The 24147-nt window shown below is 35.3% G+C and overlaps 1 protein-coding gene across 1 annotated transcript in view; it reads right to left on the bottom strand.

The window, feature by feature from the left end:
* Nucleotides 1-24147, bottom strand: part of myo5aa (myosin VAa) — a 160270-nt gene that overhangs the window by 20328 nt on the left and 115795 nt on the right. Inside the window, exons 22-30 of the mRNA XM_056478058.1 lie at nt 22151-22399; nt 19850-19943; nt 15055-15203; nt 11819-11932; nt 11139-11276; nt 9891-9947; nt 8316-8543; nt 6166-6266; nt 3130-3186 (exon numbers count right to left, since the gene is read on the bottom strand). Of these exons, the coding sequence (XP_056334033.1) occupies nt 3130-3186; nt 6166-6266; nt 8316-8543; nt 9891-9947; nt 11139-11276; nt 11819-11932; nt 15055-15203; nt 19850-19943; nt 22151-22399 (1187 nt within the window). The remainder of the gene's footprint in view (nt 1-3129; nt 3187-6165; nt 6267-8315; nt 8544-9890; nt 9948-11138; nt 11277-11818; nt 11933-15054; nt 15204-19849; nt 19944-22150; nt 22400-24147) is intronic.

Here is a 24147-nt window from a genome sequence, read left to right as displayed (position 1 = left end):
GATTCTGTCTGGAGCTGCCTTTGGGTTTAGATTGACATGAGGGTGAGTAAATCATAATTATTTTTATTTGCCAAACTGATCATTGAAAGTGTCTCTTATTTGGATTATTATTAATGAAGATTGTGAAAAGATGACAGATATTTAGGGAAAAACAAACAAATTATTAAGTAAAGAACACACAAAAAACAATTAAATGTAGACAGAATACATAATGAAGATAATGGTGGTAACAAATAGAACTGAAACAATTCAAACAACCTTCATTGGCACCAATTGGCTATTTGCCCACTTCACGTGCAAAAAATGGCATTCATCCAGCTTTACTGCTTTGCATACCAGTATTAGACTGTGGCTCTAAGTGTGGTTCTCACAGCCTGTTAAATCAAGTGCAAAGCCATCACCCAAAGTAATCGCTACATTTCTTTTGTTTTGCAACTTTTCAGCAGAACTGACTAAACTCTAAGCATTCTGTATCAGATATTATTAAATGCACAATGTACAAAAAAAATGTTCATCTGTGTTTATTTATCAAACATCATCTGTGAAAAAAAAAAAACCCTTTACCTTTCGAAGGACACAATTTCTGACGAAAACGGCCTGGTATATTCTGTAGAATAATTGTTTTATTTTTTGACAGCTGAATTAGATATTTTACTGTGCTATAACCCCATATATTCATATAAAATCTCTTCTAAACACACAAGAGCTTGCTTCATAGTCCACATTAATTGTAAAAAAGTTTTAAATATTTAGGATTTTTTTATGTATTTGAAAGAAGTCTCTAACAGTCTCATCACCAAGGCTGCGTTTGTACACTTGCTGTATATACACAAAATTTGAATGACTGTCAACTATTATTACAATGTAAACAAAAATATCATCAATATATTTCAAATCAATTATTTATTGTTCGTTGTCAAATGATCTTTTGGAAAACAATTGTTTTAAGACACTTTTCCACTGTACGGCACACTTTGGCACTGCCTGTTTCGGTTTAAAATTGGTGGGATTATCGATATTGTTGCACTGCCACAATGTTTATAAAAACATGAAAAATGTTTAAACTTTGGGTCATCCCATCCCGTTCGCTCCTTGACTATCAATAAGAGGAACATTTGTACCTCTTCTACTGACTATAATGCTCTTTTTCTCTCGATGATATGAAAATGGTTTGGTCATGTGAACTAAAAATACAGCAATGGCTGCTGCTGACTATTTAAATATAGAGAGTTTGGTGTGGGCGGTGCGGTGGTGCAGTGGTTAGCGCTGTCACCACACAGCAAGAAGGTCGCTGTTTTCGAGCCTCGGCCGGGTCAGTTGGCATTTCTGTGTGGAGTTTGCATGTTCTCCCCCTGTTCAAGTGGGTTTCCCCTGGGTGCTCCAGTTTCCCCCACAAGTCTAAAGACATGCGCTATAGGTGGATTGGGTAAGCTAAATTGTCAGTTGTGTATGTGTGTGAATGAGAGTGTATGGGTGTTTCCCAGTTATGGGCTGCTGGAAGGGCATCTCCTGCGTAAAACATATGCTGGATAAGTTGGTGGTTCATACCGCTGTGGTGAAAATTAATGAATGAATGAGTTTGGTGTGTCATGTCACAGATCTAAAGCCTCAATCACACTATGAGCGACAAGCAGTCGCTCATTTCAATGGAGCGTGAGCAACTTCCATCTGAGTGAGCGACAGCGATCGTTGGCGATCAAGCAGGCATGTCGAACATCGCGTCAAAGTTGAGAATCCTTCAACTTTATGCAAATGAGGAGTGACTTTCTTGAGCGACAGCAAATAGGAGCACCAGTAGAGCTCAAGTAATCCTATCTCAGCTCTCACAGAGCCTGGTTGTATTCTCCATGCTGTGAACCTGCACAGATCTGCATTTGCAGCAGATCGCCACCCATAGCGACAGGCAGCTACAAAGTCACTGCTAGTGTGAATGAGGCATAATGTTGCTATTATTTACTATTCTCTCTGGCCAATCAGTGATTAGCAGAGCTTGAGTTCCACAAAAGTGATTTGTGTTGAGACAACATTAAGAAATTAAGTTAACTTATTCATTTTTACAAATGTAAGTGGATTGAACTTAAAACAATTAAGCTGCTTCCTAAAAATACTCAAAAATTGTGTTGGTTGTTTCAGCTCATTTTAAACAAGTACAAAAAAGCAATTTATGGTGTAACGGCACATTTTGGTAACGTATGGCTTGCTTGAAAACAGCCGTGAAAAAGCCCCCGAAAAGTCATGCCAAACCAAACCATGCAGTTTAAAAAAAAGTCTTAAGCCTAAGATAATAATAATTCACTGTTTTTGATCAAGGTATGGTAGTTAGCACTGTCGCTTACAGCAAGAAGGTTGCTGGTTTGAGTCTCAGCTAGACAATGAAGCCTTTTTGTGTGGAGTTTGCATGTTCTCCCCATATCCGTAGGTTTCCTCATTATAGGTCAATGGGTTTCAAACTCAGCCCTGCTCAGTTTAGTTCCAACACTGCTTCAACACACTTACCTATAGGTTTCAAACAAGCCTGAAGGACTCAATTAGTTTGATCCAGTGTGTTTAATTAGGGTTGGAATAAAACTGTGCAAAGTTTGACACCTGAGGTATACAGTTGGTGAATTGGATACACTAAAATTGGTCATAGTGTGTAAATGGAAGAGTGTGTGGGTGTCTCCCAATACTAAGTGTTGTACTCTCAGTGCTGGGTTGCCACAGAAATGGCATCCGCTGGTAAAACATATGCCAGAGTAATTGGCGGTTCTTTTCTCTGTGGCGACCACTTATTAAGCAGCAAATAAGCTGAAACAAAGTGAGTGAGTGTTTTGATCAAAACCATAAATGCTGTCTTGGTGAGCTCAAGAGATTTCTTTAAAACCAATCCACATTTTTGAGTGGTAGTGTTTTGGTAGAGAGATTACTGTCCAAGAAACTTGTATCTGACAATACTATAAGCAGTGAAAGTACACCAGCCTTTACCCTAACAGTTAAATGTCTCACTGCAAGCCTATGCCTTCATATTAGTCTGAGCTCATGCCTGTTAACAGACTGGCAAAGCTTTCTTCACGTATTCGGGTCTATGCTCTGCTCTGAGCTGCACACACATGCGGTGAGAGCTGCTCATCATGCCTGTCCATCTGTTACCTCAACCTGCTCATGAGCTCGTTCACTTCAGTCGGTCTGCGTGTGAACCTGGGGGATCTGTGCAGGACAGAGATGAGCCAGAGACACAAACACACACACACAGGGCTGATCCATAGGGTTAACATACAGGCTAATGAAAAGGTTATTATTTAGTTGTCTGGAGATAGATGTGATACTATTTGGTGCTTGAGATGCTGCAAAGAAGATCCAAAAGATCCAACCAGAGGTTCTTAAACTGAAAGTCACAAGAGGACATGAATAAAGTATACTAGTCCTGTTATGATACAGTGCTGGGAAATTAAATAAAATTTATAAACGTGATTAATTGAGTGATTTTTTCTACAATTAATCATATTCTTATATGCAAAATTCAAAGGTAGTGTATTGTGCACGATTATTTTAAAACATCTTGAATATGAAAAAAGTGCAATAACGTTTTCAGCTCTTTATAGCAGTATCCCCTTTACTTATTAATAGGTACAAATATCTTAACTTAAATATTAATGCAATCAAATTAAATCTAAAACCGAAGCTGTCTGCACACTGAGAGAATCGCAGGGTCTCCACGGTGTTTACTTTACTTGAGAAGGTTTATTCACGGATTTTTTAAAATGAACTATTCGTGTGAGCAGATTACAAACTCAATGCAAATACGTAAATATAGGCAAATTTACGCTGGCAGCATGAATAATGTGGAATGAGTAAAGCATTTGCTATGTTTATTAGGAGAAAGATACATTTGAGGTGAAAATTTTGCACATTCAGTGTCATTGAAGTTTAAGTAATTCAACCGGAGCAGAAAATCAGTGAAAAACATTCCGTGAGTAAACTAGGGCTAGTGAGGTATTTGGTGTTAACCCTGCATTAGGGCCAATCCAAATGTTCTCATTGGTTGAGATGTGTGGTGGCATCTATCCCAAGCCAGTGTTCAACCCCTACCCCCCTCCTGTGACCCATTCTTCGTCTATGGCAATGAGCAATGGACTATTAAATTATTAAGAAAAACTCTGTCAACATTCAATAAAATAATCATTAGTGTTAATATATTAATGCTTTAACTTAATAATAACAAACAATAATACATTTCTGCTTCAATTGGGTTTTGAATGGCTTTATCCCATATAAATGACAAAAATGTACATATAAACAGTAATAGCACTCTGATTAGGAGTGTAACGCATCATGTTTGATCTGTGATTTGTACGGACCACAACCAACGGTTCAGAACACAAGTGACCTGCGGATTAATCCTTTTTTTTTAGTAGTTGATTAATCCTAAATTTGTACCGATTGCAGAGAGATCGCCTCTCACGTCATTCATATCACATGTATGAAAGCATTTAGGCTCTCCTGTAAAATATAACGATGGTGTAAGAAATTGTAGTGGGTTATTTGGGATGTAGTGATTTTCTTAGGTTATTAAAGGTGTTTTCTGTCACTACTTGTTTAGCCTGCATTAATGCATTCAGTGTAAGCCGCACAATTAATCATTAAAAGTTCGGGATCTCAACACCCATGCAATATAAATTATAAAACATTGTGATTTGCATATGTTTATTAATCCTAAGAGATTCAGGCTTTAGTCTTTTGAGTAAGTTATGAAGTTACAAACAGTCAAATAACACTGAAGTATTGGGATAGCAGTTTATAGTTTATATATAACAAACTAATATTTATGGTAATGATTAAAATCACCGTCATATGTATTTAACGACACTCAAAAATGAAAGTTGCAGGCAGCAATTACATTATTTAACCAATAGGTGGCGACAAACAGCCATCAAAAATATGCCACTGAATAATTCCTCAAAAAAATGGCACATCTAGCAATGAAACATGAAGATTTATGAGCGAATAACTGAATCATTTATTGAAAATGAGACTAAATATATATTTAAATATACATTTTATACTAAATATACACTTTATACTATAGGTGGGCATAGATAATTTTTAAGACTTATTTATCTTGGAATTAATCTAGATTAATCTAGATTAAAATGGCTCATTTGAATTTTGACGAAGGCATTCAGAATATGTGTGCTACCCAAATAATGACTAAATATAAGTCTTTGAGAATGGGTTTCTCAAGCCAGATGGCGTATTAGATCAGGGGTTCATCTCCTGTTTCCAAAATGCATCACAAACTGCTTGAGAAACTGTTCTACAATGATAATTGGTGATAAAAAAAAAATATGTTCAATAAGATGTACTTGTGTTTACTAACTGTTTATTAAGTTAAACATGAATTTTGAACTGTAGGCCTACATAAGCTCAAAACAGCGATTTTTGATTATCTTAATCCGACTGAATTCATAACTGAACTAAACAGAAATGGAATTAAGATATGGAGTATGCATATATTAGTGGCATTATTGAAGTTAACACCGCAATCAAACTATTACCGTCATGTAGGACTTTTCGCCATATTTTCCGCTCCCAACACAACTTTGAGAATAGATTAAAGGCGATATATATATATATTTTTTGCGCGATAAGAGTCTCGCATTAACGCAGCTCGTTAAAGCCGATTCAGCCCACCACTACTTTATACATTTAGTGTCATCAGCAACAGTAGTAGTAACTGTGAATTTTCCACAGTACTGAATATTCTACAATACATTTTTTATTCAGTTGATTAATTCTTCGTGTTATTTTTAATAAAATTACAGGTTCTAAGTTCTGTTCGTTAAAACCAAATGTTTCTTGCAGTGCTGTTTTTATAATAAATGGAAAGCAAATTACTTGTCTCTCCTTTTTGTCTGATCCGAACAATGGTGTGAACAGTGACTATAAAACATAATGTGATCCAAACCGTATTTGTGATTGGTTACACCACTAATTCTGATTAATGCAATTTAAAGTTTAAGAACTTCTGTTGTAAAACATGAACATGAAGCATCACTTAATAAATAGGACAGAAATGAGACACAATACATACATAATGACAGGAGGGACACTTTCAGTATACTCCTGTAATAGATTCATGCAAGCGACCAACAGGTGGTGAAAGTAATGTAAATTGAATTGATGTACCTGTTGGTGTCTTTGAGGCCCATGTAGGCCTGCGAGATCTCCTTGGCATCAGTGAGCTTCTGCACATCCTCGATGTATGGCAGAGGTTCAGTCATGGTCGTCTAAACACACACAGGAGATTCACATTCACACCAGTGCACTTTGATTTATTTCAGACAGTTACAGTACACATCAGATACAACACAAGAGCCAGCTTTGGTGCAGCAACTCACTTCATCCTCAGCTAAAAAGGAGATTTGTGTTTCACTTTTTAAAAATAGATGTGTATTTAAGAGCATGTGTTTGAAAAATTTCCCCTCATAAGTTAAATAATATTAGAATTACAGTGGTCCCTCATTATTTGCGGGAGTTACGTTCTAAAAATAACCCGCAATAGGCGAAATAGCAAATGTATTTATTTTTTACAATTATTATAGATGCTTTTCTCAGACAGGCATTTTCAGACTTTTCTCTCATTTAAACTTTCGTAGAAAAATAAGTCCAATATTATGGAATGAAACAAAACCATTTGATCTTCATTTATATTTTCCGTAGTGGTGCCCTACAGCCATGTAACTTCTACCTTCCTTTAGCATGTGCTAAAAATCCAAATTTAGGTGGTACAGCAGGTGCCTTTGACGGTGCAGAACGTTTTGTCGACATTGTGGTGAGAAAACTTGCAAACATACAGTACAGCACTTCAGAGTCACACTGCTAGCGATCGATGATTTATGTAAATTTAGCAAGCTATATGCGTTCTGTACGATACAGGAGACATGGCATGGAGGAGATTGATTGACAATAATCTACACCCATGTGCTGTAAAAAAAAACATGTAAAAAATTAATTGTACGGAAAAAATCCACGAAAGTGCGAGGCTGCGAAAACTGAACCGTGTTATTTCGAGGAACTACAGTAATTCATTAATTGATTGTTACATTAATTGTTACTGTAATTTTGGCAATTATTTCAATGCAATAATAATAATTAACAAATAATTAATAATAATAATAATAAACATTTTCAACTTTAACATTTGACAATGCTTGTGATTTGTGTTTCCAGTCTTAAAACAGTATGTGCAATAATTCATTACATAATTGAAGAACACATTGGTGTAAAACACATCTGCAAATTATTGGCTTAATCATTATCTATTGTTATTAACATTTATTGACATTATAAAAATTAAACCTAAAATATAATTTTACTTTTGAACTGTTTTATCTTTGATAATCATTTAAAATAATAATAATTATTATTATAATAAATAATATATTACCATAAGTAAATATTCAATCATATATTTGTAAATATTGTTAATTGTTATATACTGTTATAAATATCAATAATTATTATTACTATTATTATTATATCTGCCTCGGGTCCTACGCTGTTTCAGCCTTGCTGCAAACTCAGCACCATGGGAGGTAGGGCGTTCTCTTTCCGTGCGCCCAAACTGTGGAATGCTCTTCCCACAAACATTAGCAATGCTGGTTCCTTGGACTGTTTTAAGAAACTTTTTAAAACTCATCTTTTTAGGAATGTTTTTAATTTGTGATATCTCTTTTATTCTTACTGTGTTTTTATTATTTTTTATTTGAATTGTTTTACTGTGCTTTGTTGTTTTTACTTTCTTGTAAGCGTTTTGGGTTTTAGAAAAGCGCATAAAAATAAAATGTATCATTATTAATATCATCATCATTTTTATTATTATTTATTATTTTTTACTTCATTATTATAATAATGAAATAAAAATACACAAATTTATGTTGTTGTTTTTTTTAAACCATAGTTTTACTCTGTAAAATTCAAAGTAACATTTATTTAGGAAAACATCACATTTGAGGACAAACTATTAACACCGACTTTTAGTCCCTTTAAAACATTTCTCTCACTTGCTTGAAACTAAACCCAAACTAATCGTTTCTATATGTGAAAGCTAATATTTCAAAGTGGCTGCCTTAACACTAAAAAATAACATTTTACAGACTGTTAAATGACTGTTATTCTGTCTGACCAACATACCTTCTCGTCCTGTTATGAGTGCAACACGAGACAAAAGAAGAAATGAGTCAAAAGTTAAAAATGTCAACAATACTCATGAAGAGAAGAATGTTAGTGACAGATATAAGCAGATACGAGTCCTGATGTGAGTTTTTGTATCTAACCTTGTGCTGCATGGCTTCTTTCTGACTGACGAGCTGTGAGCGCAGAATCAGAACCTCCTCTTTGCGCACCTCCAGCTCCTCGTTGGAGGCGTTGAGCTGATCCAGAAGAACAGTGTACGCAGGAGAACCAGGAGCACCAGAACCGGCCTCAGCGCTGCCTCTCAGCGACTGACGCATCTGATTCAGATCATGCTTCAGCTTTTTGTTCTCAGACTCCAGCTCCTGACGCTAAGGATTTAAGACGTTCAGAATTACCGACATGCAAAAACATAAGGGTTTTGGATCATCCTAAATGTAGATTTGCTTATGATCCCTTTAAGTTAACCTTTGTGTGCTGATGGGGATGTTTTCATCCATGCTGGGGTGATTTTGAGATTTAATTTGGCCACAACGTTCTCTGTGTTTCAGCAAGTGGAATAACTTTTGGTGACAAATCTTATTTTGACACAAATTTTGGGAAAATGCTTTGGAGTTTTTCAGTAACTCAACAATATGCTCAAATTGACTACCCTTTCATTATGTTCAGGGCTGTTTTTGCCCCATTGACTTCTATTATAATGACATTTTTTCACTGAAAACCCATGACACCATATAATGGTGCATTTTAGCTTGTTGGTGGTTTTCCCTGTTGGGAAAAGGTAAAATTTGTATTTTATACAAATATAAAATACTTGATCAGTTATAGTGCAAAAAAAACTTAGTGTCTCGCTTTTATATTAAGTATTGTATGTGTGTGTAAGAGAGAGAGAGAGCGTGAGGGAGACTTTTGTTTCGAAACCTGGTGCGTTTCCCCCGTGAGCACGGTTCGTTTGGCATATGTGAATCCAGCAATCGCGCTCGGATCCGCACCAAAACAATCGTTCTGAGATCGAAAAAATTAGGTAGTCTCGGATCGATTGAAACGAACTCTGGAGTGGATCGATTGTAGTGAGAAAGCAATCCAATCCAATGAACCAACGAACCAGGTTATTTCACAGTGTCATATTAACATTTGTATTCCTTGTTTCAGAACAAAACAATCGATCTACAGGTGTGAAAGAACTCTAAGAGAGACATTTGCACACCTACCTTGATATGTCTGAGAAAATTAAAAAATATGCAGAGCATGGGAAACATTGTCAGCAGCTAGCTCTCTGCAACTCTCACATGGTCGCCTACTGAAGCTAAGCAGGGTTGCGACCAGTCAATACCTGGATGGTAGACCACATGGGATAGCTAGGTTGCTGCCGGAAGTGGTGTTAGTGAGGCCAGCAGGGGGTGCTCAACCTGTGGTCTGTGTGGGTCCTACTTACATTCACAAATTCATTTAAGTGCATTAGCTGAATGTGAATATCGTTATTATTGTAATTTTATAACAAAACCATCAATTTATAGAGTAGTTTTATTCTTATATTAATATGTACTTTAACATATTTATTAAAAAATTTCAAGTAAACAAAACACACAGAGATTTATTGATCAAATTTACAAATACAATACAAAGCTCAGCTTTTCAGATAGATGAATGAACTCTAAAGACTTAATTGGTTTGAACAGTGAGTGAGTGAAGGAATGAATAGTATAAAATGTAATTACCTTGAGAGATTCATACTCAAGCTCTGCACCTCGGGCTTTCTTATGTTCTTCGTCATCCTGGTATGCAAACATTAGAAGAGTTAATGAAATGTCAATTTAAGTTCAAACTATAAAACTGAAATTATAGCAATTTATTAAAATAAAATGAAGTAAATAGGACAAAATAGACTTTTGGGTATGTCCACAAAGTTTAAACTAAATAAATAAACAAGAGCTATTCTTTTAGTGTTCAGATTACACAACCATTACATTTCAGGGTTTCTGCAGCTTTCACAAGTCAAATTTAAGACTTTTTAAGAGCCTTTTAATACTTTTAGGAATAATATTTTATACTTGTACAGAGTTAAGTTTTTTTTTTTTTTTTTTTGTCTAATGGCCTGGTACTATCATGAGGAATTGTGTAATTGTGTTTAAAGTATATATTTTTTCTATTTAATTTGGGGAATTTGCTGTAAAAATGTCTAACAGCTGTTGTGAATTGGTCATTGGATGGATGTCGGCCCAAATTGAGTAGCTTTTCTTGAACAAAGCAAAATTAAGACCCGTTAAAAACGACTTAAGACTTACAACACAATTTGTCAGTGAATTTAAGACTTTTTAAGGCCTAACATGAAGACATTTTAAGACTTTTTATAACCCAGCAGACACCCTACAATTAAGTTCATAATATTTTAACCCTCATAATCCATTCACAATCTGAACACTATTTTGACATTATCAGAAGAATTATTGTTTCATAACAACAACCGTTCCATATCTAAAAAACACAATTTTTATATAGTATAATAGTAAAAATAAATATGAACTATGTTCTTATAGATATCATATATGTAAATTTTTCTGTATGGTATCTCTAAGAACATTTATTATGAAGATTACCAGTATTAGTATAGTTTTTATTAGAATTATAGCTTATTTTGCTTATGACAAGAAAAACAGTTTAAACAAATGATACAAAAACAAGGTGAATATTACTCAAGTTTTTTTTCAAGCCAAACATTTCACTTTGAGATTAAAAATGTGATATATTTCTTACCTACACACGCCCTACTATACAATAATCAACAAATCTGGAAAAAAAAATCTCTCTAAAAAATAGTAAAAATCTGTTTTATAAATTGGTTTCCTTACCAAAAGTATAATGGACTTTTCTTTTATGTCAAAATTGACCAAAATCCATTATGAGAGATCTAACTTTTTATATTACTTATCTTTTATAAGGCCCAGTGAACGTGTAAGTGTGTGTACCCGAGCTCTAGCCCGCTGAAACTGCTCTTCTCTGCGGTCCAGTTCGTTCTGCAGCGACTGCTTTTCTTGCTCGAGTTCGGAAACTCTCTTCTGCAGCTTCAGGAACAGAGACATGTCCAGGATTGACTTGGAAACATCCTAAAGAGAATACATATATATATTTTATTAATTAATTCAATTCATACCTTTCATAATGTCATAATAGAATAGTAAATTGGTCTAACATAGAATCATCTTTAAACATAATTCTTTCATTTTCCTTCGGGTTAGTCTGTATTTCGGAGGTCGCCACAGCAGAATGAACCACCAACTGTTCCAGCATATGTTTTATGCAGCAGATGCCCTTCCAGCCGCATCCCAGTACTGGGAAACACCCATACACACTCATTCACACACACTTATACACTATGGCCAATTTAGTTTCTTAAATTCACCTGTTGCGCATGTCTTTGGACTATGGGGCAAACCGGAGCACCAGTGGGAAACCCATACAAACTCCACACAGAAATGCCAAGTGGCTCAGCCGGGACACAAACCAGCAACCTTCTTGCTGTGAGGCTACAGGGCTAACCACTGAGCCACCGTGCCATCTTTTTAAACTTCATATTAGGCCAATTCAGTGATGGCTATCATAAACATTTGAGCAATGATATGAATGTCTTTAAATGTTCTGCTCTGACCTCTCCGACGCGGGATCCCTCCTCGGACTCTGCGAACTCTGAGTTGTAGGTACATTCTGATTCGTTGCTGCTGTGTGTGGAGTCTGTGCGCCGGTGACCAGGTTTTGGAACATTCTAGAACAAAGAAAAGCCCCATTAGAGGATGGAAAGGCATTTGAGGTTTTGAATTACATGAATTAAAACCTAACCATACTGATTTTGTTAGCTCACATTGCTAGTTTTGTGGTGAAAAATTCATCTGTGCCATGTCATTAAGAAAAAAAATTGTTTGCCCTTGTACTGTAGTGTGTAACTGAATGTATTAAAGATGTTAAAGACTGGATGACCAACAATTATCTTCTCTTAAACTCAGACAAAACAGAATTATTACTTATTGGGCCTAAATACTGTACACAGCAGATCTCACAACTCGACCTACAATTAGAGGGATACAAAGTTAGCGTTAGCTCTACTATAAAAGATCTGGGTGTCATATTAGACAGCAATTTAACTTTTAAAAATCATATTTCCCATGTCACAAAAACTGCTTTCTTTCATCTGAGAAATATCGCTAAGTTACGAAGTATGCTATCCATCTCAGATGCAGAAAAGCTAGTCCATGCTTTTATGACTTCTAGGCTGGACTACTGTAATGCACTGTTTGCTGGCTGCCCAGCATCCTCTATTAACAAACTTCAATTAGTACAAAATGCAGCTGCCAGAGTTCTTACCAGGTCTAGAAAATTTGATCACATCACCCCAATTTTATCCTCCTTACACTGGCTGCCTGTTAAGTTTCGTATTGAATTTAAAATATTGCTTCTTACATATAAAGCTTTAAATAATTTAGCTCCTGTTTATCTAACCAATCTTCTGTCTCGCTACAATCCAACTCGCTCTTTAAGGTCTCAAAACTCAGGGCTTCTGGTAGTACCTAGAATAGCAAAGTCGAGTAAAGGAGGTCGAGCCTTCTCATTTATAGCTCCTAAACTCTGGAATAGCCTTCCTGATAACGTCCGAGGCTCAGACACACTCTCCCAATTCAAAACTAGATTAAAGACCTATCTGTTCAGTAAAGCATACACTTAGTGCACCACTTAGGGGGCTTCCACACAGGTTATGCATCTTGCTGATATACACTGTGAACATCAGCTACGCTAATTATTTTCTTTATTCTCCATTTTCCACCTGGGGATACTCTTCCCGAGGCCCCCAGACTATGCAGAGTCACTGATTCGATCCAAGACCAACGACGAGATGATCCCAAGGTTTCCATATCCTGGACCTGGCCGAATCCTGAACAACTACTGCGATGGTCATGGAGGAGTGGAGAACATGAGACTGTTTCCTATGACGCTCCAGAGACAGACGAGTCTTCGCTGAGGCCAGCTTCCAGCCTCCGCCACTGAGACTGCAGCTCTGCACAAGACGTTTGGCCAGCGGAGAAATTAAAATGGTCGTGCCGAACTGAGTCTGGTTTCTCTCAAGGTTTTTTTTCTTCACTTCCGCCTTTAGTGAAGTTTTTTTTCCCTCTCCGCTGTCGCCACTGGCTTGCATGGTTCAGGATCTGTAGAGCTGCGCATCGATGGATTTGCTCTTCAGTGTTTGGACTCTCAGTAGTGATTATTAAACCACACTGAACTGAGCTAAACTGAACTGAACTTAAACACTACAAACTGAACTACACTGTTCCTATTTACTGTGACCTTTTATGTGAAGCTGCTTTGACACAATCTACATTGTATAAGCGCTATACAAATAAAGGTGAATTGAATTGAATAGTGTAAAATTGAAATCTGGAAAAGCACTTCCTGTTTGTTTTCATTTAAATTCACAGATTACGTTTGTCTGAGGTATTGGGCATGGCTAACATACTTAACCACGTCCCTCCTACTGTCAGTTTTGACAGCACTATGACAACAAACAGAAATGGTGTTGAGGAGGTGTATGCTAGGTTGTAATAACTCTCCTGAAACCCTTTTCCCGATCTTTCTGAATGAAATGCCTACTTTACAACATCCAACCAGCTCGCAGTAGACAAAAACTAGCCACACCCACTGTTTCTCATTTAATATTCCATCATAATACAAAAAAAAGGTCGCAGCTTCTGGTACAAGCAGACTTTAATGAATTTTGTCATCAGCACAGTATGGGCCCAAGTGTGCCATGAAAATAACCCGCATACCACCAGCCTGAACCATTGATACAAAGCAGGATGGATCCATGCTTGTCATGCTTTTCATATTTGCGCCCACAGAACTGCCACTCACTGGATATTTTCTCTTTTTTTCTGACCATTCTCTGTAAATGCTAGAGATGGTTGTGCTTGAAAATCCCAGTAGATCAGCAGTTTCTGAAATACTCAGACCAGCCCGTCTGGCACTTACAACCATGCCACCTTCAAAGTCACTTTTCTTCCACATTCTCATGCTCGGTTTGAACTGCAGCAGAATGTCTACATGCCTAAATGCATTGAGTTGCAGCCATGTGATTGGCTGATTAGAAATTTGCGTTAACGAGCAGCTGGACAGGTGTACCTAATAAAGTGGCCAGTGGGTGTAGTTTACAGTACATTGTTGACGTGGTGGATGTTGTGCTCGCACTATTTTGTTAATATGCTTAAATACTTGTGCTACATGACAGTATAAAAGCTTTTTTTTGTCCACGTATATAAGATTTAAGGTTTGGGACTCTGCTGGAGTCTGTTCTGGAATAAAAGAGTTTTTAATGACACGCAACTCACATTGACAGGTGAAAATCCGCTCCATCTGCTTACACTGCCGACACGAGGGCATTGATCCCATTCATATCGGATACATTTTCACATATGAACAAAGCCTGAACCTGATTTGAGCAAATCGGAATCCATGTGATTTGTTTTCCAGCTTACATGTACATGGGTCATATCCCATCTGTGCCACATGGGAAAAATAAAAAAATCTGACTTGGGTCACTAGAACCATGCAGTGTCAATGCAGCCTAAAAAACACGTATGTAGCAAAAACTCTTCTTCAATGTTCTACTATAGAAAAGTAGAGTCACCTACACCATCAATGGTCAGAAACAACCATCAAGGGTAAGAAAATGAAATGCAAATATTTATTTTTGGGTGAACTAACCCTTTAACAAGCCTAAAAAAAGCAGCTGCTGAAAAGTCAATGGGAAATATTAAAGTGCTTATTTAAGGTGTATATTTTTGACTAACTAGCCGAGTAGTATTTCAAACAACCTCATCAACAGGTTTTGTGGGTACTCACCACAGCGAGTGTGATCTCTTCTTTCAAATCGTCGTATTTCTCCTCTAGTCGGAGGTGTTCGGTGAGGAGATTTTGGTAGCGAGATCGTTCTTCGTTTAAATCGTTTTCTAACTGCTGGGTTTCCTCTTTCAGAGCCCTCTGCATTTTGTCTATAAAACACACACACACACACACACACACTCATGTTATACTGTACTGTATGTAAAACACTGAGCAGTGAAGCAATACTGAATTACAAAATCATCTGACTGCAGACTGACTCGAGATGTTGACACTATAACAGGACAGGGACAATTATCATGTTAGAAAAACACACAAAGAAATGACAGACACTGTTTATAAAGGACTTAGATTTGTTTTTCTGTTTAAGATCCTCATGTAGTCTAGGAATAGCATGAGTGAATGAGTGTCAGACTATGTTTTTATTATATATTACATAGCATTTATTGATTTTATATGCATTTTCATCAGTTTAATGTAGCTATGCAGCCACTCTTTATTTTCCTCTTCATTTGGTCAAAAATACTCCTCAAATATATTATATACAGTAAAAAACCCTGGGTTTCACACAATTCCTTCATGTTGTCCCAACACAAATCAATTAAGTTAACTTAATAGTATATAAAAACATAAGTTGATTGAATATAAAACAATTAAGTTGTCCCAAAAAACATCAAGATTTGTGTTTTTTCAGCTCATTTTAAATAAGTAGTTTGAACAAGCAGTAAAAATATTTTTTTGAGTGTAATGTAAACTAGCTGGAATGCTGTGATTGACTAATCAGATTAAAGTATTCCAGAGAGCCGTGTAATTAAAATATTTAATAGGGATGTCCAGATCCGATCATGTGATCTGATCACACGGTTTCAGACTCGATCGGAATCGGATGTTACCTCCCGATCAGGACTCGAATATATATATGTATCTTTATATATATTCTCATTATTTTTGAACACATCTATATTTATGCAGTGGCACAGAGTTACGCTTCTTTCTTGACTTCACACAGAAAGAGCAATGTGTGGGGCATGACATCACTTCGTTGCAGAGATGCTACTGGTTAAATGCCTGCAAGGTAGAACAAGGTAGAAGTAGTATGTCTGCGGTCTGGAGGTATTATAAAGTTGATGATGACAGCATTGCCATTGCAAACTGTGAGATATGTTAACAGTGTTGCCTTCTGTGTTTTTTAAGTTGAGGTGCTATTTGTTTTTATATTAGATTTTTTTTATATTTACTGTTGCACTAAAGTCCAAAAGTGAAGAATATTTGTTATTTATCACTTGATTGTTAAAGCTACCTCACAGAAGTGCTCTGTTTGTTAACAGAGTTGTTGAATGTTAAAATAAGGTGAATGTAATAAAAAATAAGGAATATACTGGATCTGTTTTTTGCTCTTTATTTAAATTTTTTTTTTATATATTATAGAAGTATCGCATCGGGTTTCGGTATCAGCAGATATTCAAAATAAAAAGACTCAGACTCTGACTCAAGGACAAAAAAACCTGATCAGGACAGCCCTAATATTTAAGCAATGAAAAGTAACGATTTATGAAATGTAATATATGTGGAGGCAAAGTCTGTGCCCAACATCGAGACTATACATAAAACAACTGAAAAAAACAAACAAACAATTTTGATAACACGGTAAGCCCATGCTCAAAATGAATTATAACTCATAATCAAGTCTATAAATATATCTAAAAAGACACAGCAACACCTATAATGTTTTATAATGACAGTTACATCTACAGTACATTTATATTAGTGTTATTAATACCTATTAGTGATGAATTTCAACCATTCTACTTAACATGAAAATATGTCTCTATTGTAGACTTTGGTGTCTATTTAAATTCAAGCAAATGTACGATTGGTAGAACCACACTTTGCGCAAATACTCATGAATACATGAATACTCATGATGATCGCATGTAGAAAATTTGCACCCTGTTTTCACTTTATTTAAAGCCATGTGATGCATTTCAACATAAAACAATTAAGTTGTGCCAAAGAAATCTCAACAATTGTGTTGTTTCATTTTAAATAAGTAGTTTGAACAGGCAGCAAAAATATATTTTTGAGTGTATTTGATGTAAACTCGGAATATTGTGATTGACCAATCAGATTAAAGTATTCCAAGGATTTATGAAAATGTACAAATTATAAATTGTAATGTATGGGGATGAAAATTCTGCTCAACATCGAGACTATACATTAAACAAACAAAAATTTTGGTAACACTTTCTATGAAGCCCATGCTCAAAATAAACTATAACTTTGTTAACTAATTATTTACAATCAGACGTATAAATGTATCTATAAAGACACAACAACACCTATAATGTATTATAATAATAGTTATAGCTATATCCTGTTTTACCCCTTTTACAAGATTTACTGTAAGATAAGTCTTTGGTGTCTCCAGAATGTGTGTGTAAAGTTTCATCTCAAAATAACCATCAGATTATTTTTTACAGCCTCTAGAATCAGCCCATTTTGGTGTCTGAATACAATGTAGCTGTTTTTGTAGCCTGTGGCTTTAAATGCAAATGAGCTGCTTCTCTCCGCCTACAGTGCGTGTCTGATTCTCACCATGCATTATGTCAAATAAACAGTAAATTCACAGAGACAGACTCGAATGAAGCTGAAGTACAGTTCATTGGTCAAAAATACCAAGTAAGCTTATTTGATGTATTTGTGGTGGAGTTTATTCAAGCCTTTCTGAAATGATGAGTCTCACACAAATGCCATTTGCAGTACATACAGTGGTGTTTATATCGGTTAAGTTAATTACATAGCGATTTTACTTTATTATAAACAGGCTCTGTTTTAAAAATATTTTAAACGTATAAAACTTTATTAATTATCATTTAAGTTGTCCCAAAGATATTTCCTTAATTGTGTTGTTTCAGCAGCAATTTTTTTAAAACCAATCATTTGACAGAACAAAATCTGTTAACTTACCACTACAAAGTTTTAAAATTGCAGATTGCATCTTTATGAATACAATCATGTGTGACTGATTAATTAAGTTATAAATCCATGTATAATGTGTTATAAACAAGTATATTGAAAAATGAAACGCATCACTAGTAAGCAATTATAACACTATTATTAATAAAGCTATAACTGTCATTAAAGTACATTACAGGTGACTTCATAGATACATTTATAGAAGTGATTATAAATAATTATAAATGAAGCTATAATTCATTATGAGCATGGGTATCATAGAAAGAAAGTGTTTTTTTATATATACAGTTGAAATAGAAGATGTTTTTTTAAAACATATTTCTAAATATAATAGGTCTAATAACTAACTTCTAACAACTGATTTCTTTTCTCTTTGCCATGATGACAATACATAATATTTTACTAGATATTTTTCAAGATACTTGTATTCAGCTTAAAGTGACATTTAAAGACTTAACTATCGGTTAACTAGGCAAATTAGGGTAATTAGGAAAGTCATAACAGTGGTTTGTTCTGTAGACTATCAAAAAAAAAATACTACTTAAAGGGCACATAGGTTACCCCTTTTTCATATTTAATATAAGTCTTTTGTGTCCCCAGAATGTGTCTGTAAAGTTTCAGCTCAAAACACCTATCAGATAATTTATTATAGCTGTTTGAAGTGTCTATATTATCGCTGGGAAAAAGTTGTTGCTGTTTTTTAGGACTGGGCCTTTAAGGCTAGTCCTCCCCGCCCACCGTTCCCACGTGCCTGTCAGCAATCACCGCCCTCGGCTGCCTCAGGAAGCAGATCTCACGTCGCGTTTGTGAGAAATACTACAGTAAGAACTTTAACAATCAGTATTTGATGCATTTTTTGTGGAGTTGCAACAATGAGTCACACAAAGTCATTACAAAGTTCACGCAAACACACAGCAAGGACACACAAACATAGCGCAGACACATACACACACACATAGCGCAGACACACACACACACACACACACACACACAAACACATAGCGCAGACACATACACACACTTAGCGTAGACACACACACACACACATAGCGCAGACATACACACACGCCTAGCTCAGATACACACACATATAATACATTTGCACTCGTTTTGCACGCAAATGTGACATGATACTGGTAATCTCCACTGCTGTTTGGATATTTGTTATGTTAATGTACAAAATAAACCTGATTTAACGTCCACAAACCGGGATTGAAGCGGCTTCTTTTATAATTGTTCTGACACGCGGCTGTACTGATGAAGTAAATCTGAAGTGAATCGCTATAACCTAGCGAACTGAACAGACCTTTTATTCCCGGTTGCTTTGCGCTCGTCCTCTCTTGTTGATTTGATTGTACACGTGACTACCGGACATGTTAATGCGCGCAGCTGTCAATCAATATTCGTGGGCGGGGGGAATCGCACTCCTACGTAAAGTTGCGGTCGATCTGAAAACCGCTCCAATTGGTCCACAGTTTTTATGTTGTTAAATTTGAAAATAAAAGGACTGGGTGTGTTTATTTCACCCCAATATGACAGTTTATACACTATACTTACACACATTTCTGTCAGAACAGCTTGTAAAGTAGATTTTTCACCATAGGTGCCCTTTAAAACTAATAATATTGACCTTAAAAAGACTTTTTTTTTAGCCAAAATAAAACAAATAAGACTTACATTAGAAGATAAAATATTATCAGATAAACTGCAAAAAATTCCTTGCTCTGTTAAAGTTCAATAGAGAAATATATATATATATATATATATATATATATATATATATATATATATATATATAGTTTCGCTGCTTTGACTTTACCTGTCCACTGCTGGCTCTGTTCCTGGATCAGTTGGTTTAGGTCGTTTTTCTCGGTCTTCAGCAGCTGGTTTTGCTCTTTTAGCTCTGAGATCATCTGTCACAAACATCACACAATCAGTCAATATGTCATATTTAATTTAGCATACATCAAATATATATAAATATATATATATATATATATATATATATATATATATATATATATATATATATATATATATATATATATATATATATATATTAGTTGTAGTTTAACACAAATGAAGGGTCAACATTGATATAACCTCTGCGGAATGTTTATTTACTCAACACATGTGCAGTATAGTATTCTAGTCCTCGTTCTAGTTCTACTGTTCTAGTAATTGTTCTCGTCCTCTACCATCCTAAATACAAATACATACTTATCTGTTTTAAGTGCTAGTCTCTATCTCTCTCTCTCACCTGAGTGAATGCACAGCTCTCCTCTGCTCCCAGGTCTGATTAAACCCTGAATATGAAAATACACAGAGTATATCTGTGTCTTAAGAGGCCTCTAGAATCTATAAGGATTGTCTAATACCAGGGGAGTGGGTAATCTTGGTTCCTGTGGGACTAATTTAGCTTCTTTGGGGATCTGCAGTTAGCTAGAATACAAGTTACAACAAAAAAGTACACTGAAAATTTTTTTTTTCTCTCACACTGATATACAATACAAATTGTTAATTCATGCTATCAACAAACCATTAACTAAGACGTTTAGCTCAATAAACTACTAATTAGCTGCTTATTACTTAGTTCGTGGGTTCAGGTAGTAGGTAGGATGAGGGATGTAAAATAAGATCATATTTTATAAGTGCTAATAAACAGTTCATATCCTAATAACACTCAGGCAATAAGGTAGGTGTGAATTGTTATTTAAACACTATTAACAAACCTATTAAAGTCTTTTAGCTCAATAAACTAGTAATTAACTACTTATTAATAATTAGTAAGGTAGAGTTAAGTTCAGGTATTGGGCAGGATAAATTATAAAATTATGTAAAATAAGATCATACTTAATAAGTTCTAATAAACTAATGCTAATAATACGTTTATATCTTAATAATAAGGCAGTAGTAAAGGGTGTGAATTGTTATTTAAACTACAGTGTTACTAATGTTTATCTATAAATGTAAAAGAAATATTATGAAAATATTTTTTGAAAGGAATTGTGTGTAATGTCAGTTTTATGAATCAGTTGACTGAAATGAGCCATTCAAAACAACTTAACTTAATTAACAATTTAATAATTTAGATTCAGTTTCAGAATATTTAAATGAATGCTGCAAATAAACTGATTTGTTTAAGCGAATCAACCTTGGCTCTTCATTGCTATGATATGACTATATCAATCACTGGAGTTTTGAGAGTGAATCCAACGTTTATACGAAGACTTCTCTACTGAAACTTTGCAGTGTCAGGGTATCTGCAGGTATATAAGAGTTACATTTAAGACCTTCCTAATACCACACAGAAGGAAATTTAAGACCAATTGTTCAGTCTAATATTTTTATAGTACCGAATTTCCTTAAAAGCACACAACTATTTAATTACATCCTTAAAGGTCAGTATGTAAGTTTGACATCCAGTGGTTGAACTAGGTATTGCACTACTGGTTTAAAACACATACAAACGCAGGTTGCCAGATTGACTCAGGTACACCTCATGTGCTTTATTCAGTGTTAAATGCTAATCATGTGAGTTTAAATGCCATTTTACATGACGTATATTGCCATACTACTGAAAGAAGCAGCAGATAGTTCACCTCAGATCTTGAAAATAAAATAAACTTTAGAACTGTAACTTAGTGCAAGCTAACAAATATTGATGATTGAGCATGTACATTTAATAATGTTAAAGAGGTTTAATATGTATTAATTAGATTATAAACCTTGCCATTTTGTTGGTCTGCAGTAAGTGCACATATTCTGTGCTTCTGAATGGCTGTATTTAAATTTATGTCATGTTTTGTCTGGTGCAAATAGCCAAATTTATTATCACTGCATATCTCGTCATATAGCGTGTTGTTAGGACACAGGGTTACAATGTAACCTGCTCACCTGATGTTTACATTTCTAATATTTACATTATTTGCTAATAAATAACGCCTTCATGTGGAACTCTGAATCTGCTATGAATCATTTATGCTTAACAAATGATGCTTAACTGAATTATTTGCTAAAGCTTAATAAAGGATTGATGGTCATTTCTCGCAAACAGAAATTAGTATTAGACTACAAACTAGATCTTTTGCAAAATCTGGCACTTCACAGATAGCTTTACCTTTTCCATCTCATCCTGGTAGGTCTGAGCCCAGTCCTCGATGGCTTTCTTCTCTTTCTGTGTGTTCTGCAGGTCTTTGCGTAGTCGCTCCAGCTCCTCCAGAAGAGATGTGACTTTGTTGGCGTTGTTTTTGGCGTCCTCCTCTGCACCCCGCAGGCGCGTCACTTCCACGCGCATGCGCTCCGACTCAACAGCATGGCTGGTTTCTAGAGTGTTCAAACGCTCGCTCATGGAACGGTTCTCCTTGTTCTAGAGGGAAAACAAAACAGAACATAAATTAAATCGCAATAAACCTCATAAAGTTACCGTATAACTCTGATATGATTTCATGTAGACCTAATATATTTACAGTAGGTTAACATACACATTTTTGCTGTGAGTTCTTTAATGATTTCTTTAAAGTGACTTAAAGAATTTCCATATTGCTAATAATATTTGAAGGTCTACTTTGGTTCTCATGCATGCTTTTAAAAAAAAATCAGACAGCTTTTATCTCTTGCAAGATGTGAATATAATGATGATGATGTTGATTATAATAGTAATAGTAATGATGAATGTTAAGCATTTGGCCCAATCGGCAACGGTCAGCTGGTTTCGAGATGGGCCAACCCAATCTGACCTAATAAGAGGTTATGTGGACGTAATCAAAATCCGGCAAGAATGTCAAACAAACAGTGTGACACAAGCTAATTGTCAGAGATGGACCGTTAAAAAAAGGAAAGGCGGTGTTGAAAAGCTCAGAGAAAGTAAAAAAAAAAGGCTCTAAAATCAGACGCTGCCGAATGCAAAAAATTTACAGAAATATTCTTGAAAGGGGGCAATGTGGTGGCGCAGTGGGTAGTGCTGTCGCCTCACAGCAAGAAGGTCGCTGGTTCAAGCCTTGGCTAGGTCAGTTGGCGTTTCTGTGTGGAGTTTGCATGTTCTCCCCATGTTGGTGCCGGATGCTCTGGTTTCCCATACAAGTCCAAAGACATGCGCTATAGGTAAATTGGGTAGGCTAAATTGTCTGTAGTGTATGTGTGTGTATGGGTGTTTCCTAAACCATACAGTATGCTTGACAAGTTGGTGGTTCATTTCGCTGTGGTGAGCCCAGATTAATCAGGGACTAAGCCGAAAAGAAAAGGAATGAATGAAATTAATGCATGAATAAATTTGTTATAAACGGTTTGTTTTTGTTCCAGTCAAATACATTAAATGTTTAAATATTGATTGCATATGGTGCTGCTTATATTATTTCACCATCTGTACACCAATATAAGTAGTGAATGTGCATGTCTGTCGGTGGGGCTGTGTTGGTGTGGTAATGTGGCCTGGTGTAGCTACAGTGCCAGGGCTGATTTTTTTGTCCCAGTCCGCCCCTGGCTACTCGTGTGATACTGCTCATATATACAGTTGAAGTCAAAATTATTCTACTCCTGTAAACTTTTTTTTCTATTTTAAATATTTGACAAATGATGTTTAACAGAGGAAAGAAACTTTCACAATATTTATTATAAAATTGTTTCTTCTGGGGAAAAGATTTTTGTTTTATTTTAGCTAGAATAAAATCAGTTTTTAATTCTTTTAAAAACATTTTAAGGTCATTATTAATCCCCTTAAGCTACATTTTATATTTCTTTCAATAGTCTACAGAACAAAAAACTCTTTTACAATGACTTGCCTAATTACCATTATTTGCCTAATTAATCTAGTTAAGCTTTTAAATGTCACTTTAAGCTGAAAACCAGTATCTTGACAAATATCTAGTCAAATATTTTTTCTGTCATCATGGCAAAGATAAAAGAAATCAGTTATTAGAAATGAGTTATTAAAACTATTTTGTTTAGACATTTGTTGAAAAAATCTTCTTTGCATGAAACAGAAATTAGGGAAAAATATACAGGGGGCTAATAATTCAGGAGGACTAATAATTTTGACATCAACCGTATATATAATTATTACTATTGTTATTATTACTATTATTTATATTTATCACTTAATTAATTATTACTATTTAT

This window comes from Danio aesculapii, chromosome 18 (assembly GCF_903798145.1).
Source record: "Danio aesculapii chromosome 18, fDanAes4.1, whole genome shotgun sequence".
Lineage (NCBI taxonomy): Eukaryota > Metazoa > Chordata > Actinopteri > Cypriniformes > Danionidae > Danio > Danio aesculapii.
Note: the sequence above shows the minus strand (reverse complement) of the source record. Positions and strands in the feature narration are given on the sequence as shown.